Source organism: Euleptes europaea, chromosome 2, assembly GCF_029931775.1.
Source record: "Euleptes europaea isolate rEulEur1 chromosome 2, rEulEur1.hap1, whole genome shotgun sequence".
Classification (NCBI taxonomy): domain Eukaryota; kingdom Metazoa; phylum Chordata; class Lepidosauria; order Squamata; family Sphaerodactylidae; genus Euleptes; species Euleptes europaea.
In genome coordinates this window covers 84,083,489-84,099,129 of record NC_079313.1, presented here as the reverse complement: position 1 = coordinate 84,099,129, position 15,641 = coordinate 84,083,489, and the positions used below count along the sequence as shown (strand labels likewise).

Sequence of the window (15,641 nt, the reverse complement as noted above, 5' to 3'; positions counted from 1 at the left end):
AAGGCAGAAACCCTTTATAATATATTTCTTTTTAACTGATATTACATTGCAATATATTGCCTAAGTTTTCAATGAAAGACAGATCCTGTGCAACAGGATTACCATCAGACAATAAAGACACAGCTGAAATCAGTGGAAGTCTGGGTTGTTTTATACTAGCTGAATATTTTATCTCACCAAAAATATTTTCAATGTGTGGAGATGATACCAAGTTTATTCTAAGTAATCTTTGGGTCGCGGTTTCTTCCATATATTCCCTCTGGAAACAGATATCAAAAGAGCTGCAGTTTTCATGATAGGAGTCTAAAGGAGGTTTTAGCAAAAGCCCCCATTACCTTTGGCTCAACTCCACCCAAAACCAAGAGGGATTTTAAAATTAAAAAATGGTGGAATTATACCTGCCTCTTCCCGTTCGCTCTGGAAGGCTGGTCCCTCAAGGGCAGGAGGAGGGCACACTAGTAAGTCCTGGAACGCAGGACAATGGCGTGCCCTGCTTGGAGCCAGACTTCTGTCACGGCCATGGATAAATAGGCCCCTTCTGCATTCAGCATTTTCCACCCATTACCTAATCTGCCCACCCTGAATGCGTCACCTAATATTTAAAATAAAAAGGAGCCAGACAGAGGCTAGGACCAGAATGAGAGTGAGGGCGAGGCGACATCCGAGAGCACTGGGGTCATCCTAACCTGCTCGCTTCCCTGCTGCTTCTGCTGCTGCTAGGGTTCCATATATAGTTCTTGACAACTGCGTCTACGGCTGGAGCTTTCCGCTCTTTGCCTCACCCGTCACACTGCCACTTCTGCAGCCCAAGGCAGTGTTTCCTTTCCTCTACAGTGATCGTTGGGCCCCATTCCTGCAGGATGGCTGAAAAACAGAAGGAGCCCCAACCTGCCCAGAATGGCGAAAAGGCTGAAAACACAGAAAATGCAGAAAAAGCAGAAAATGCTGAAAACGCAGAGGAGGCAGAAATGCCCAAAGAGCTGGAGGAGCTGCCACCATTTGAAATTGTAACAGGGTAAGAAATCTATGTTACCTCATATTACATGATAGCCTTCACATGTAAGGCTTATCGGATTAAAGGTAGGGCTAGGTTACTCTGAGAATTATAATAAAACTCTGGCATGAGAGTCATAAATTTTTTTAAGCAGGGAAGGTTTAGCAGCAAATGCATTCATTCTGAGATCATTTACGATTCTAATGCCTCTTAGGGAGAAACTCTGACCTGTCCTCAGATGCTGCCTGCTGTGAGACTTCACATGAGCAGGCAAAAAAGTTGGGCATTTGTTTGACTTTTCCACATCAGAAGCCTTATTAAAAAAAGAGAGAGAGAGAAAGTTACCTGAATACCACTGAGTAGGTCTGGAAGATTTTATAATCTAATCCAACTCCTCAAAAAAAAAAGTTAAAGCTGCATTTCTAAAATTCCTATCTGGGGACCTAAATCAAATCATGGGAAAATACAAATCACGGTGGGAAGAGATAATTCTAACTGAAAACCCGACAAGGGTTACTACTAGAAGAGTATATAAAAATGATTGCACTTACCTGTAAACTGATGTTCATTTGAATCATCAACTGCACATGGGATACTGTGGCAGGCCTGTGCATGTGGGACTGCACAGTGACCACAACAGTGGACATGCATGTAACACAATCAGCAACTTTCAGTCAGATACAGAGGAAGGGAAAGATTAAAAACAAGCCTTCTGATCTGCTCTCTTTAAGCATTACAAGCATTTATCATAGCTGAATAAATGCAAGGCTATGCATCGTATGATTTGTAGGCAGTAATAGAATGCCGACAAATGTTTATAGATTGTTATCTTCATTCTTAAGCCAATATTTTCCATTTATGAGACAAGTCATCTGGAGCCATGAAGGAAGGAACAGAATAGGAAATAACCGGATTCAATGCTGATGAATGGAACTAGCTTCTAATTCTTAGACCAGTGGTTCTCAACCTTTTTTGTTCCATTCCCCCCTTTCACCATTGTTCAGAATATAATTCCCCCCTTCCCAAACTCAAAAGGAGCATTCCAAATAATATGCATATCTGCTGAATAGTGGGCTCAATTCCCCCCCCCAACACTAAAATCCCTCCCCCCAGGATAAATTCCTCCCTTGTTGAGAAACCGCGTCTTAGACTATATCTTGTTGCCATCTAAAACAAAGGCAATCAGAAGTTCTATTCATTTTTTATCAGGTATCTTGTGTTCTAAGGACTCAAGCCATGTCAGGATAGAGTAATGGCTTTAAAAAAAAATTAAATTCATTCCTTGTGCTACCAGAAACAGCTAGAAGGCAGTTTATACTAATTGTACATTTCAACAGTGGGCTAAATTGTTTGAAACTAGGAGTCTACATAACTGTCTTTCATAGATACTGTATCACCATATTTACATTTCATTTATTACCTTTAATAATTACTCCTGATCAGTTCTGATTCTGAGCATATGAGAATATGGAAGGGAAGGTTTTTGCTTGGCTTTTTCGACAACTGTACACTGCTAAAAAGGCAAAGGGGTGATGAGTGATCTCTTGATGCTGGGATTAGGGAAATGTTGAAAGTAAAATTTCTCCATAAAGCAATTAAGACTGGAATAATGGGATGTATCAGATTGCCCTATTTCAGTTACAAGTGTAATTTTAATTAGATTTACTTCAACAGCATCAGTTCACACAAGGTTATTGTAAAACTGTGTTACATCTATAATCAGAAGTGGTAAAACTAAGAATTTTAACTTTCACTCTTATAACTAAAGTAATTTCAAAAGGCAGGGGTTTTTTTAGGAGTACTGATTCTGAAGTATGTTCTTTTTTACAATTCTGTTCCATGCTTTCCCCAAAGAGTCCTGGATGACACACATGGGCTTACTGTATTTTATTCTCACAATATTTTTTAAAAGTAGATTAGCTATTACAGGGACTGTGCAAATCCCACACAGAGTACTGATAGAACACCAGAACTGGTCTAATGGCAGGATCAACACAGCCAAGTACATGTTAAAAAAAGACCACCTACTCTTTCTTGTGGTATATTTTGTTTCATTTCTTGTTTAGTGATACAGTCCTAAATCAACACAGGCAAGGCTATAATCTAGCCTAAATTTAGCGATCGTGACAAGAAAACCTCCCAAGCAGGATGACTGCAGTATGTGACTAAAGGGCACGAAATTTAAAAGCAAAACCAATGAACGCACAGACTTTGTCTTCAAAGCCCTCACAGTCTGCACACACGTGTCTACCATTCTTCTTTCAAATGGAGACGAAAGATGCTTAGAAATTATAATTTGTTAGAGGCCATCCAATGGGCCTTTCATTGATAAGATTAATTCCTGCTCAGCACAAGAAGTCGCACTAATTAAATTCAGTAGTATTTTTTCAGGATTCAATCAAGACCAAGGTTTTCTTTCTCATCACGGATTTTAAATTAGCAGAGCTAGAAAGTCAGTATTGTTGCCAATCATTACTACTTGGAATGGTCACTGTGCTTATCTTGTATACATCTGATCTTGGCATAGAACAAATGTGCGCAAGCCCCTCACATTTTGAAGCATTTTGTGTTCACTGTTTATAATGTTCTCTTGCACGTACACACACGTACGCATATGTGTACATAAAATCTGCCAGATAGCAGTGGCTTTGCACTGTTGTTTGCTGTAACAAACAGTGCAAACCTAAGCAGAGTTACACCCTTATAAGGAGGATATAAATCTGCATAGAAAGCCACTGTAACACAGCTATCCCTCTGCAAATATCTGTAATAAGGCAAGCAGGAACCTCCGCCCCTGGCCCCAATTCTCTCTTTAAATACATTTTACCCACAGAAAGGAAGCGCTGCAAGACTCCAGCCATAAAGAGAAATGCCAGTTCAGATTTTCTATTTATTCAAGCTTTAGTCTGATGAAGCCAGTCATCTAGCTAATTAGGAGGATTACAAACACCAAACATAGCAACATTTCTTCCTAATTGTCCCATGAAGTTCAAGCATTTCAGTTGCTATCCTTGGATTAGGAAACTTTCACGTTCTCTTGCCAGGGTTTCTTGTTTAATGTTGCTCCAAACAGGTGCAAGCTGCGGAAACTGTGCTAGGAATCCGATTGGTCTTTACAATTATTAATACCCCGTATGTCCCTTTTTTCAGTTAAGACTTGTCTCCAAGTATGCACATCAACTATGAGACATGCGGGTGCATTAATTTACACTGCAATTTTCTGCAATTAAAGTTACATTACCCACCAATAACTACAGCCCTAAGGGTGGAACAACAGAAACGCAAATCCTGTTCCCTTCTTAGTAGAATGCCTATTACCATTTCTCAAACATCAGTCAAGAGCCACTCCCAAAAGTGACTTGATTTTTCTTCACAGTGGATGATCAATCAGATCTATTCAGATTATTTCCCCCCTCCAGAGATGATGAGTTAAAATCGACTCATACAGCACCAGTCTTGCAAAGTGTTATGATGCTTTTCTATGCCCTTACACGGTAACAGCAGTATCAAACAACAGGCCAGAATATTCAGCATACTTAGAAGAAACAGCCATTGAACTTGGTAACATTTATTTCAACCAAGTATGATTGTAGGGTTATGTTTTGTGATGATTTCTCCTTAAATAGCTTTATAACTCAATAATGTGATGATGTACACCCCCAAACAGCATACTCTCTTCCTTGAGAATAGTTTTATGAGGAAGTAGCTCTGTAAATACTGAATCACATTTTCAAAATCAGTACTTCAGCAGATTTTGCAGAGACTCATACATACTTTATTTATTTTGTAGCAAAGTGTTTTATTTTTATAAACAGAGTTGCCACAACTATGTTCTATTTTCCATAGTTAGTTGTTCATATTTGAAATGGCTTATTTCACATTTTAACCTTCTTCTGTCCAGAAGTAGCTCTTTGTGCTTGTATGTACTGGATTTTGTCTTCCCACACTTCACCATGCACATGTGATTTTGGTCTAGCATAGCTGCAATGAAGATTCTCCCTTCTCCCATGTGGTTGGCAACTGATCAGTGTACTAGTAAACTGCAGAGATCCAAAACTGATAAAAGGAAGTATTTCTTCACACAATGCATAGTTAAATTGTGGAACTCCTTGACCCAGGATGTGGTGATGGCTGCCAATTTGGAAGGCTTTAAGAGGGGAGTGGACATGTTCATGGAGGAAAGGGGTATTCAAGGCTACTAGTTAAAATGGATAGTATTCATGATCATACCCATTCTCTCCAGGATCAGAGGAGCATGCCAAATATATTAGGTGCTGTGGAACACAGGCAGGATGGTGCTGCTGCAGTTGTCTTGCTTGGGGGCTTCCTAGAGGCACCTGGTTGGCCACTGTGTGAACAGACTGCTGGACTTGATGGATCTTGGTCTGATCCAGCATGGCTTTTCTTGTGTTCTTATGTAAACCAATTTGTGTAGAAGTGCTGTTAAACCAGCACCTTTAGATTGTGAACTTAAGCTCTATGTTGATGGCAACTACTGATGTGGGTTGTAATATTCACTATGCAATGGCTGCACCTCATGGGGGAAGAGTTTGCAAATGCTGCATCTTCAGTGCAAGGGGTGACTGACAACTCACCTCAGGGAAACTGTCTCTGATGGCACACAGTAATGCATTGCAATGTACAGGCATGATAGTATAGCAGAGAACAGATGCCCGAAAAGAGTAACACTCTCCCATTATACAGCTTTATCAATGTAAAAAAAATACTTCAAAAAGGAAGGTGTCCTTTATTTAACAGAATGTTTTATCACAGTGCACTTTTTCATATTAGCCAGCAAATATTTAAAACCCAAACTTCCTTTGCAGCACTTTCAGATGTCAGTTTACAGAAGAAAATGGTTCTGCTTTTATCAGTGTTATAAATTTTTAAAAAATGAACCTACTTTGTAATCCACAGAGTACTTCTGAACTCCCTTTACAGTATGTATGCTATGTTTGTCTATGCCTACTCACTAGGATCATATTAAATCTAATTGTCAGCTGGTTATACTTCCTATCAATAGCCCTTGTACTTCATGAACATGCTCTGTATGGGAATCACAGATGAAAGGCTGAAAGAAGATTGCAACAACAAAATTAAAGCAGTAGATTTTGGCTTCCCTTCAGAGTAAAGATGCCAATGTACTGCAAATATTCTCCATGATGAACTGGAAAGATTATTGCACAAACAGAAGGCAACAGCAAATGAGGTTAATGGCCCAAACACCAACCTTTGGTTATAAAACACAGATGCTCATTTAAGAAAATTGAGCAGACGTGAAGAGCAGCCATTTTTCCAGGGAGAAAAAGCCACACAAAATATGGTCATGCTTTATGCAGCTGCTCAAAGCACCACTGAGACTCATTTGCTCCCCCAAGAGTGCTCAATAATTTTTATGGCTTTAGGTGTCCCTTTAAGCTGCTGTCCAACATACACTATTACTCCCCAAAAAGAAGACCAAATGTAGCACGAAAAATTTATCATTCCAACCCATGTACAGAAACTATCGCTCCAGAAAACGTTTAACTCTAATATTTCACTCTAAGAAAGAGGTAGCCAGGCCAATTGCTCTAACATATCTATTGTTCCTCTAGAACAATGGTTCCCAAACTTTTCGGGCTACCACCCACTTGGTTCCACAAATTCAACCCCAGCGCCCCCTATCCCATAAAAAGCATTATTCAAAATAAGGGTTTGCATGACTCACTAAAGAAGATAACCATAAAATTTCAAAACTGTAACAATTAATTGTGCATCTATTCAAAATCAAATTTAAACTGTTTAGTTGAAATGTATTCAGACTGATAAGCCTGATCCAGTGGTACCAGCTCTTCAATGTCTGGAAAAAAAAATCTGAGTTTCCACCTAATTTGCCAGCATGGTGCCATAGCTTGATCTATTGTAAATTAGTGAACAACACACTCGAAAGGGCCCACCTCTAGTGTCCCCCTGCTGCTCTCTTATCTCTTAGTGCCCCTCCCAAGTAATCCCACTGCCCCCCAGGGGGTGGTACTGCCCACTCTGGGAACCACTGCTCTAGAACAAAGTGCTGGTATAGCATAGCAGGACCGGTGAACTGGAAAGGTTCAAATCTCAGCACTGCAAGTGCTTCTACTATGGCATGCGATAGATAGAAAGCCTCTAGCTCTCAGCCTCTCAGGAGATGATACCACTGGGCCACTTAGCAGGTCTTTTGTAAGGGTTATACCTTGTAAGGGAATACTTTGAGTATTTAGGAAAGCAATACATATTACCACCACTTTAAATATACACCTGAATTCCTACTGTCTGATTTTTTCGGCACATAATTTATAAAGCCCTCATATGGAAACAGTCCCTACTTAAAGCATATTTGCTGCCCATCCATTTTTTAGATTATTTGTAAGCTCTGAAAAAATTCACACACATTTAGTTGACAACAACTGTATCTAATTTTCACATCAATAGTTCTTGTAGGTTATCCGGGCTGTGTGACCATGGTCTTGGTATTTTCTTTCCTGACGTTTCGCCCGCAGCTGAGGCAGGCATCTTCAGAGGAGTAACACTGAAGGACAGTGTCTCTCCAAATAATCTAAAATAATAATAATCTAAAAAGTGGATGGGTAGCAAATATGCTTTAAGTAGGGACTGTTTCCATATGAGGGGTTTATAAATTCTGTGCCGAGAGACACTGTCCTTCAGTGTTACTCCTCTGAAGATGCCTGCCACAGCTGCGGGCGAAACGTCAGGAAAGAAAATACGGTACCAAGACCACGGTCACACAGCCCAGATAACCTACAAGAACCAATGAACTCTGATCGTGAAAACCTTCGACAGTATTTCACATCAATAGTTCAGACTGATTTTTAAAATATACTTTAAGTAGGGACTAACACTAATAGGCTGTTAACGATAGGACGTTTTGGAAGACACTGATTCATAGGACTGCCATGAGTTGGAAGCGACTTGACTCAATTTCCTATTAGTGTTGTATGTGTTAAGTTCCAAGTCCCATAATGGATCATAATGTGCTATAACTGATGTTACTTTTACACAAACTTGTGAAATTTACTTAAGGAGTTATCTCATGCATTAATTTTTGCTTTTAACGTTTGGCATTTGCATCTGAAGAAATCTATAAAATGCCACAAGATCCATGTAGTGTGTTAGATAAGATGAGCTCTCCCAGGGGATCATTTCCCTAGAGCATATATCCTTAAGCATATATCCTTTTTCAAATCGTGATTGCAGACCGCTGATATAAGTGGCATTATGGTTCCAATCCTAATGTCAATCAAGTTAATGGAGAAGTCAATAGGGAAACTGCCTATGTTTTGAGCTATTAAAATATATTTCATTCTTAGAAGCCTGAGGTGTAGACCCTTGCTAGTCTACGTCCACAGAATAGAGAATGATCATAAGCATCAGGTAATGTGAACATCCTAAAAACAGTATGGTTTTACAGCTCTTGCATAAACAAATTGCAGCCAAGAAGGGAAAAAACCCTTCCAGCAGCTCCCAGGAATTATTCACAGGGAAAGAAATTCATAGTACAGACAGAAAACTGACACAGACAGGTTACTTTGAATTTCTGCATATCCCGTATTGAAAAGCTGAGTTGCAATGCCAACTGCTTATCATGCTTGGAACAAGTGGCCATCAGGCAGTGTTGAGAGTTTAGTGTTCTAAACAGGTTCATTTCAGGAGGCATTCCTGCATCTACAATCTCCTTCTGTGTAAATGTGCTGTGAAAAGTGCTCTGCTGTCAATATTTTATTGGGGGAGGGGGGCAAATGGCAGAAGACTAAAGCCACATTACTTATCCATGATCAATGCCACACAATCTAAATGGCAACTACAAAGATAAGTCTGAGTAAACCATTTATGGGTATACTCAGCATGCATTATTTCACTACACGTTACCCCAGCAAACATAAATATGCCAAGAAACTGCCAAACCTATCATTACTTCTATATAAAGTGAATGTGCGTGGGAGGGCATTTACAGAAGAGGACTGGCAGGCAGAAAGGGGAAGTGTTTACTGCCACTTTCCCCTCTGCAACCCCTTCCCACATATTTTCAGTCTTACAAATCATTTGGAAGAAACAGGCAAAGGGGTTAGCAGTAGGAATACACATTCGTATTTGCTGATTCTCTCCTAAAAATCCCTTCTCCCCATCCCTGAATTCACTTTATCAAGAAACATAAAAACCTAAGTCTGGTATTATGGGCAAACATGCCACTTCCATCAAATTATGAAGGAGGAATATTGTTATCTGTGAACTTGTGAGAAAGGGTCTATGCCCACCAGCCTCCAACTTCTATTTAGTCTGTGGAACTCCCGCCTCCTGGAGGTAAAGTTGGTGCCATCCCCGCAAGCCTTCCAAACTAAAAGAAAGAAGCTTCACAGACACGTTGTCCTAAAAATTTAACATTTATTGAGTAACATTAACATTATTTTGTCACACACCCTGACTCCAGTCCCTTTTAGGCCAATCTATCGTCATAGACCATTTGACTGCATCATCTATTTCCCAACACACATTCATATTTAGTTTCAATCCTCCCTTATAAACTGGACTGTACACTGAGAAGTTAGAAGAGTTGATCACACAGAAAACTGGAAGTATCAGTTTGCCTGTGAAGTCTTCGGAGAAATGAACAATACATTGTTAGGAAGAGAATTCAAAGACATACAAGATAGCTTGAAAGCCACGTGTGTCAGAGATGTGCACAGTTGTACCTTTCAATGATGAATAACTAAGTATTTCAGAACAGCAGGGTACAGGAGCCATCTGGTACAATTTCTAAGGTCAGAGAGACCAACACAGAAATGTAGAATCCACCCATACATTGGCACACACACAATATTTATCTAAGCAGAACATAAAAAATAGATGGTTGTGCCACTTATACACTGCACACTAGCTTCACTGGTATCCACAATCAGCAAAGTTTTTGAATGAGTCAAAGCAGCCACAAAACCCTAGAGTTCTTTTATTCTAAATGCCTTGGTATATACTGAAGTCATTTGAAAATCAAATTTAATGGTAAAGTGGAATTTCTGAAAGATTCCAGAAAAGCTGCAATGTTAGTTTGCTGCTGTAAAGACAACAAAGCAAGCTATGGCACCTTAAAGACCAACTACTTTTTACAACTTCAGAGGAGTCGCCATGTTAGTCTGTTGCAGCAAAAATAAACAGGAGTCTTGAAGCACCTTAAAGACTAAGTGCTGAAATAGAACTTAATTAGTCTTTAACGTGCTGAAGGGCCCTTTTAATTTTTTGGGTTTTTTTACAACATGAACCTCTTCAGGCCTTGTGAATAATCATCTGAAGAGTCAAGTAGACAAAGATGTGATGAGGACCACTCACCTGGCAAGTAGTATGTGAAGGAAAGCCTAAGGTGTTACAAAATGGACCTGCAGACACTGACAAAGACCCATCCTATGACTGGCTCATATACTGCTTTCAGTTGACATGATAGCACAACCAAATGCTACAGCCCCATGGATATTAATGGAGCTAGATGGCAAAGGTTGGAGATGCCTTAATCTTATTGAGATTAAGTTTCATGTAAAACCAATGCTGAACATAAAAGTCAACTATACTTGGAAAGCCAACCACAGACCTTATTTTTAAAAAGAGGCAAAATTTATACTGATTGATGAACTAATTAAGAAGCCTCACATTCTGTCCAACTCCAATCTTACTTTATATCAATCAATCAAGTTTTATTTCGATACACTATCAGCTCTGAATAAAAATCAAAGTTAGGTTAAAACAATTAAATAAAATAATAAAAGTTGATGATTCTGGGAGGGATGATTTGAAGACGAGGAGGAAAAAAAAGATCTTCTATGGGGAAAGGTTTCCAGTTAGCCGTTTACGAATCCCACTAGACAGGAGGCAAAATTTGGCTACCTGAATGGTTATCTCCCGAGAGGAGTCTGCTAAGAGAAGGGAAACTTTAGCTTCTTCCGATCTCTTACTTTATATAAGGGGAATTATTTATATACAAAAAGGAATGCACCAAAACATTCTCGTGGCTGAGAGAGCAAGTCCAACTGGGACTCCTCCCGCAAATTAGCATGACCACAGTCCACAAGTTTGATCTCCTGTGCAGCTCTCAATGAAACAAATGGAACATTAATAAATTACTGTGCTCTTGTATAGCTCCCTTCATTTCTACTGAGCTTACACAGCAAGAGGACCTCCCAATGAATCGTGGCCCCATGGATCAGATCTCTTTACCTCCCACTCTACCATCCTTCACAGCACTCAAAATGCTTGAGACTGCCAAAATACCTTACCACACAGCAGGCTGTCTCTATATACTGAACCAAATGAAATCAGCTTTTATGTTCAGGTCTGCAGTTGTGAGAGCAAAACCGATCAGAGGGGTCAAGTTAGCAGGTGTTCTGAATCAACCAGAGAAGGGAGATGCCAGCTAAAGGGATGATGGCTAAGCTGATGACAACTGATGTTGCTGATGACAACAATCCCTCAGAAAATAAAGATGACATTATAACCATGTATTGCAACTATGCACTATTTCCCAGCTTTCACGAAAAAAGTAAGTCTAGCACTTTTGTTGTAAAGTTATAAAAGGAGAATTAAGGGGAAGTAGTGGCCAAAAATTATTCCATAACAAAAAGGGCTAGAGACTAACTGTAGATCAGATCGGAAGAACTACACAGGAGATCAACTCTATTCTATGAAGAGGGGGAAAAAACTAAATACATATATGTTGCTGCCCCTGTGTAGACATACAGCTTAAAACCGAGGTCTTCAACCATTTTGAGCCTACAGTCACCTCTGGAATTTTTTAGGGGGTCGTAAGCGCCACATGAAAATGGCTGCAGCAGGAGGCAGAGACAAACCCAAAATGGCTGTCACAGGAGCCAGAGGCAAATACAATGCATCCCTCTTTGCTTTGCAAAAGAATCATAGAGCAACCATACTGAACAAATGAAGCAGCCTTATTCAGAGTCAAGCCACTGATCAGCCAAGCTTAGTATTATCTGTACTTGGACACATGGTTCAGCCACTGGGAAGACAGCAAGCTTGCAGAAGGAGAGGGTAGGCTTCTACTCCTGAACACTCATCTCCCTTCATGCAACAACCCAGGCCAGGTCACAAACTTATCACTCTGCCCCTTCTTTGCCTCATTTTATCCCACAATGAACATATGAAGCAGCCTGATGCTGAGTAAGACTGTTGGTCTATCCATCGATCTATCAAGACCAGAACTGTCTTGACTCTGTCATTCTGTTTAGTAACATTTACGTTACCTTAGGGGAGGGGGAGCTGTTTTTTAAAAGCTACAATTACTGCCGTCAAAAGTCCATTCATTTGAATGAGGGTAGCTAATAACAAGCCCTGCCTTACAATGACCCCAGCCCGTTTCTAAAAAGCTCAGAGAGTGCCAAGGGAAATAGTGGCTGGCCCCACGGCACCCATTGGGACCCTAACTTAGAATGTCTTTGTGACATGAAAGTGCTCATTTTCCTTAGGCATGTAGAATAAAATTGCTTACTTGCAACTGACTCAATACTCAGCATGTTTTCATTATTTCCTCTACGGTTTTCCCATATAGTAAGCTTCCTCCTATAAAAACTTCTTGAGATTTAAAAACAAATTGAGTATGTACAGTTTGTCTGTTCATGCATATCTACCCCAGTAAAGCTGATATAATATACCAGGCTGGGGGGGGGGGAGGGGAGAGACAGAAGAAAACATCTGGACCATGACATACCAAAGTTTTTAGTTTCTGCTAACAGATAAAATTAATTGGGTGTCAAAGCAAATGTGCAAACAGGTGCAATCTAAGACAGGCAAACTTTAAAATGGTGCACAAGCCTTGTAACTGTTTAATGAAGTCGTAGAAGAAAATACGGAAGTAGAGCACAAAGCATGGCAGAATGTAGGAGGTAGATTCCTTCTGAATAATCAGCAAGAGATTGCATAAAAACCAGCAAGTGCAGATCCCACCTACCTGAGGAGATTGAAGGCAAAGCTGGTAACAGCAGTAACAAGTTGCAACTCATTTCCTCGTGCTCTTCATGACACTACTTTTGCCTTGAATAAGCTCCTGCCATTATGCAAAAACTTTCCCACCAATTCCTACCCTCCAATTTACCTGAAATGATAAAAGTGGACTTTACACACAGAACTACACACATTAGGAAAATTTAGTATCATCCTAAGCCAATTTACATCCTTGAAGTCAATGGGCTTTGAAGGCCATTGAAGTCAATGGGTTTAGAAGGACGTAATGCTGCTTAGGATGGCACGATCAAGCTTTGATCAATTTGTTCTCCACTGCAGTGCAGCTGTTATTGAATTATCTTAAAACATATAACTGTCATTAAAATTATTCCTTGAAGACACTACTATTATAAGATATAAGGACTGTTTAACTGCTAGTTAACAACTGTATAAACTGAACAGCAAACCTGAAAGCTTACTTTTACTATTCTATACAGAGAACGGCTACCAGCCTTCTTTTTCAAATTCCAATTCAAGAACGTAGAATACAGTTCAGGAAGGAACAAGACCTTCCTGTGTTACATCATAGAAATTCAAGGCAAGGAGTCGAAGACTTTCCAGGGTTACCTGGAAGACGAACATGCAGCAGCCCATGCAGAAGACGCCTTCTTCAATAACATCCTGCCCAAATGTGAGTCTGGTCTGCGCTACAATGTCACCTGGTACGTCTCTTCTAGCCCTTGCATGGCCTGTGCTGATCGGATAACTAAGGCACTGCAGAAAAATAAGAACCTGCGCCTCTCCATCCTGGTCGGCCGTCTCTTCATGTGGGAGGAGCCTGAGATCCAGGGTGCCCTGAAAAAAATGAAGGCAGCAGGCTGCAAAATGAATATCATGAAGCCTCAAGACTTTGAGTACGTCTGGAAGAATTTTGTTGAGCAGGAGGAGGGTGAGGAGGGAAAGGCATTTGTGCCCTGGGAGGACATTCAAGAGAACTTTCAGTTTTATGAAGAAAAGCTTGCTGAAATTTTGCAGTGAGGTTCAAGTAAGTACATGACTTTTAAGAAATGTATTTCTACTCTTTATGGCATAGTTTCTCATAATCTAATCTGACAAATGAAAACTGAGTAGACCGAAATGTAAGACAAAGCACAGGTTGGTCAGGCTAGTGGCTACATTTATAATACTTTCCTTCCTAGTTTCAGAACAGGCAGATTTAGTCCTGCTTTGTAAGTTACATGGGAGATACAGCTGCCGCAGAAAGCCCTTTCCACACAACAGACCCCACTTAGCTCCTCCAACAAGGAAGACCAATCCACATGGTTTGACCTACTTAGAAGCAGTTTTCCTAAGCTGCACCAACATATGCAACACCTGGCTGTGTCTTCTGCTCTACTTAAACTGGCCATTTCAATATGTTATGTAGCAGGCTTAAATTTAGATGCAGATTTCAAATGGTAGTGCTCTTCCTGCAGTGCAAATTCAGTGATGTTCATTTCATCCATTTAAAGCAGGCAACCAAATAGCATTTGCTTTTAACATTTTAACGTTACAGAGGAACATAGTACCATTCAACGGAGAATCCAGCAGTGTAAAATAAAATGTATTCTAGTCTAATACCAGCTCTCATGCCCACTGCCACTAAGCATGCCTAGAGGTGCCGCTGTAAGACAAGACTGAAAGGAATTTTCTGTAGTTACATAAAATGTGTCAAATGGAATTTATTTTAGGTACCTGGAGGGAGTGAAGGGAAAGAAAAGCAACTAACCCCCTCCCCATTAGAGGAAAGAGCTGTAGTGTATATAATCCATTTTGCAAGATGCATAGCTTATTTGAATAGTAAACCACCAGAACATTTTAAAAGAATAACTCAAGTCTCTATTTCACTCTCCAGGGCCTGCTTGTACAAGATCTGCCAGTCCTATGGAGAGACAACCATGATATACTCTGACATCTGGGACTCTCCCTTCAGTCCTCCAGACCCACTCTCAAACAGAAAACACTACCGCACATCTCTATTTAACATGTCGTGCTGACTAAAAATACACTTACCCTGCTGAATGGAGGGATTTGGTTGTCTGAAACATATAAGACTGCTCTGCTGGAAAAGCAAAAAGCATTGTGCTGTGGGGTGAAGCTAAAGCTCTGCAGCGCAAAGTTCTTTCATCTTTTCAAACTTCAGTGGAAAAAGTTGAATTACACCAAAAAGCTTTCATTAAAACAATACTGCAAATTAAACCAGTTTAGGAAATGTGTATTTTTAATAGTACAGATCTTTTCATAATGACAATGAGTGTATAAAATGTGTTGTTCTTTCTTTCACCATGTACAACTAAAATCCATGGATTAATATGTTAACTGCTCTGTAACAAATGTAAGAAGTAACACTCAGCATCTCTTTTATCACAAGCATTCATACTGTAAACAGGGCAAATAAGAAAATAAAACAAATAGCCTTTGCTGAACCAAATTTGAATGCCTTTCACAAAACTGTCAACCCTTGAGAGTTCGAGAAGTCTCCCTCATCCTGGGCCCTGAACCCAGGCGTGCAGATAGAGAAATATTATAGCCGTGTATTTCTCACCTGACAAGCATGTCTATGTGAACAAATTGGGCCACAGCTTTCCAAAAAGTGAACATAACCACTCCAGGGCAGGGCTGCTGATTCTAAAAAGTT

At 40.0% G+C, this 15,641-nt stretch overlaps 1 protein-coding gene across 1 annotated transcript; it reads left to right on the top strand.

Moving 5' to 3' along the window:
* The first annotated feature begins 819 nt into the window (after positions 1-819).
* APOBEC2 (apolipoprotein B mRNA editing enzyme catalytic subunit 2) lies at positions 820-15,025 on the top strand. The gene is made up of 3 exons (XM_056845371.1): positions 820-1,015; positions 13,462-14,009; positions 14,859-15,025. Exons 1-2 carry the CDS (start codon positions 861-863, stop codon positions 14,000-14,002), a joined length of 696 nt encoding a protein of 231 aa, XP_056701349.1. The 5' UTR covers positions 820-860; the 3' UTR covers positions 14,003-14,009; positions 14,859-15,025.
* Positions 15,026-15,641: the final 616 nt, after the last annotated feature.

What these genes read in the sequence shown, in the direction of transcription:
- APOBEC2 (XM_056845371.1), top strand. Translation starts at nt 861, where the DNA reads ATGGCTGAAAAACAGAAGGAGCCCCAACCTGCCCAGAATGGCGAAAAG. An exon ending in CCATTTGAAATTGTAACAGG is followed by an intron (nt 1,016 to 13,461) that starts GTAAGAAATCTA and finishes TATTCTATACAG; the next exon opens with AGAACGGCTACCAGCCTTCT.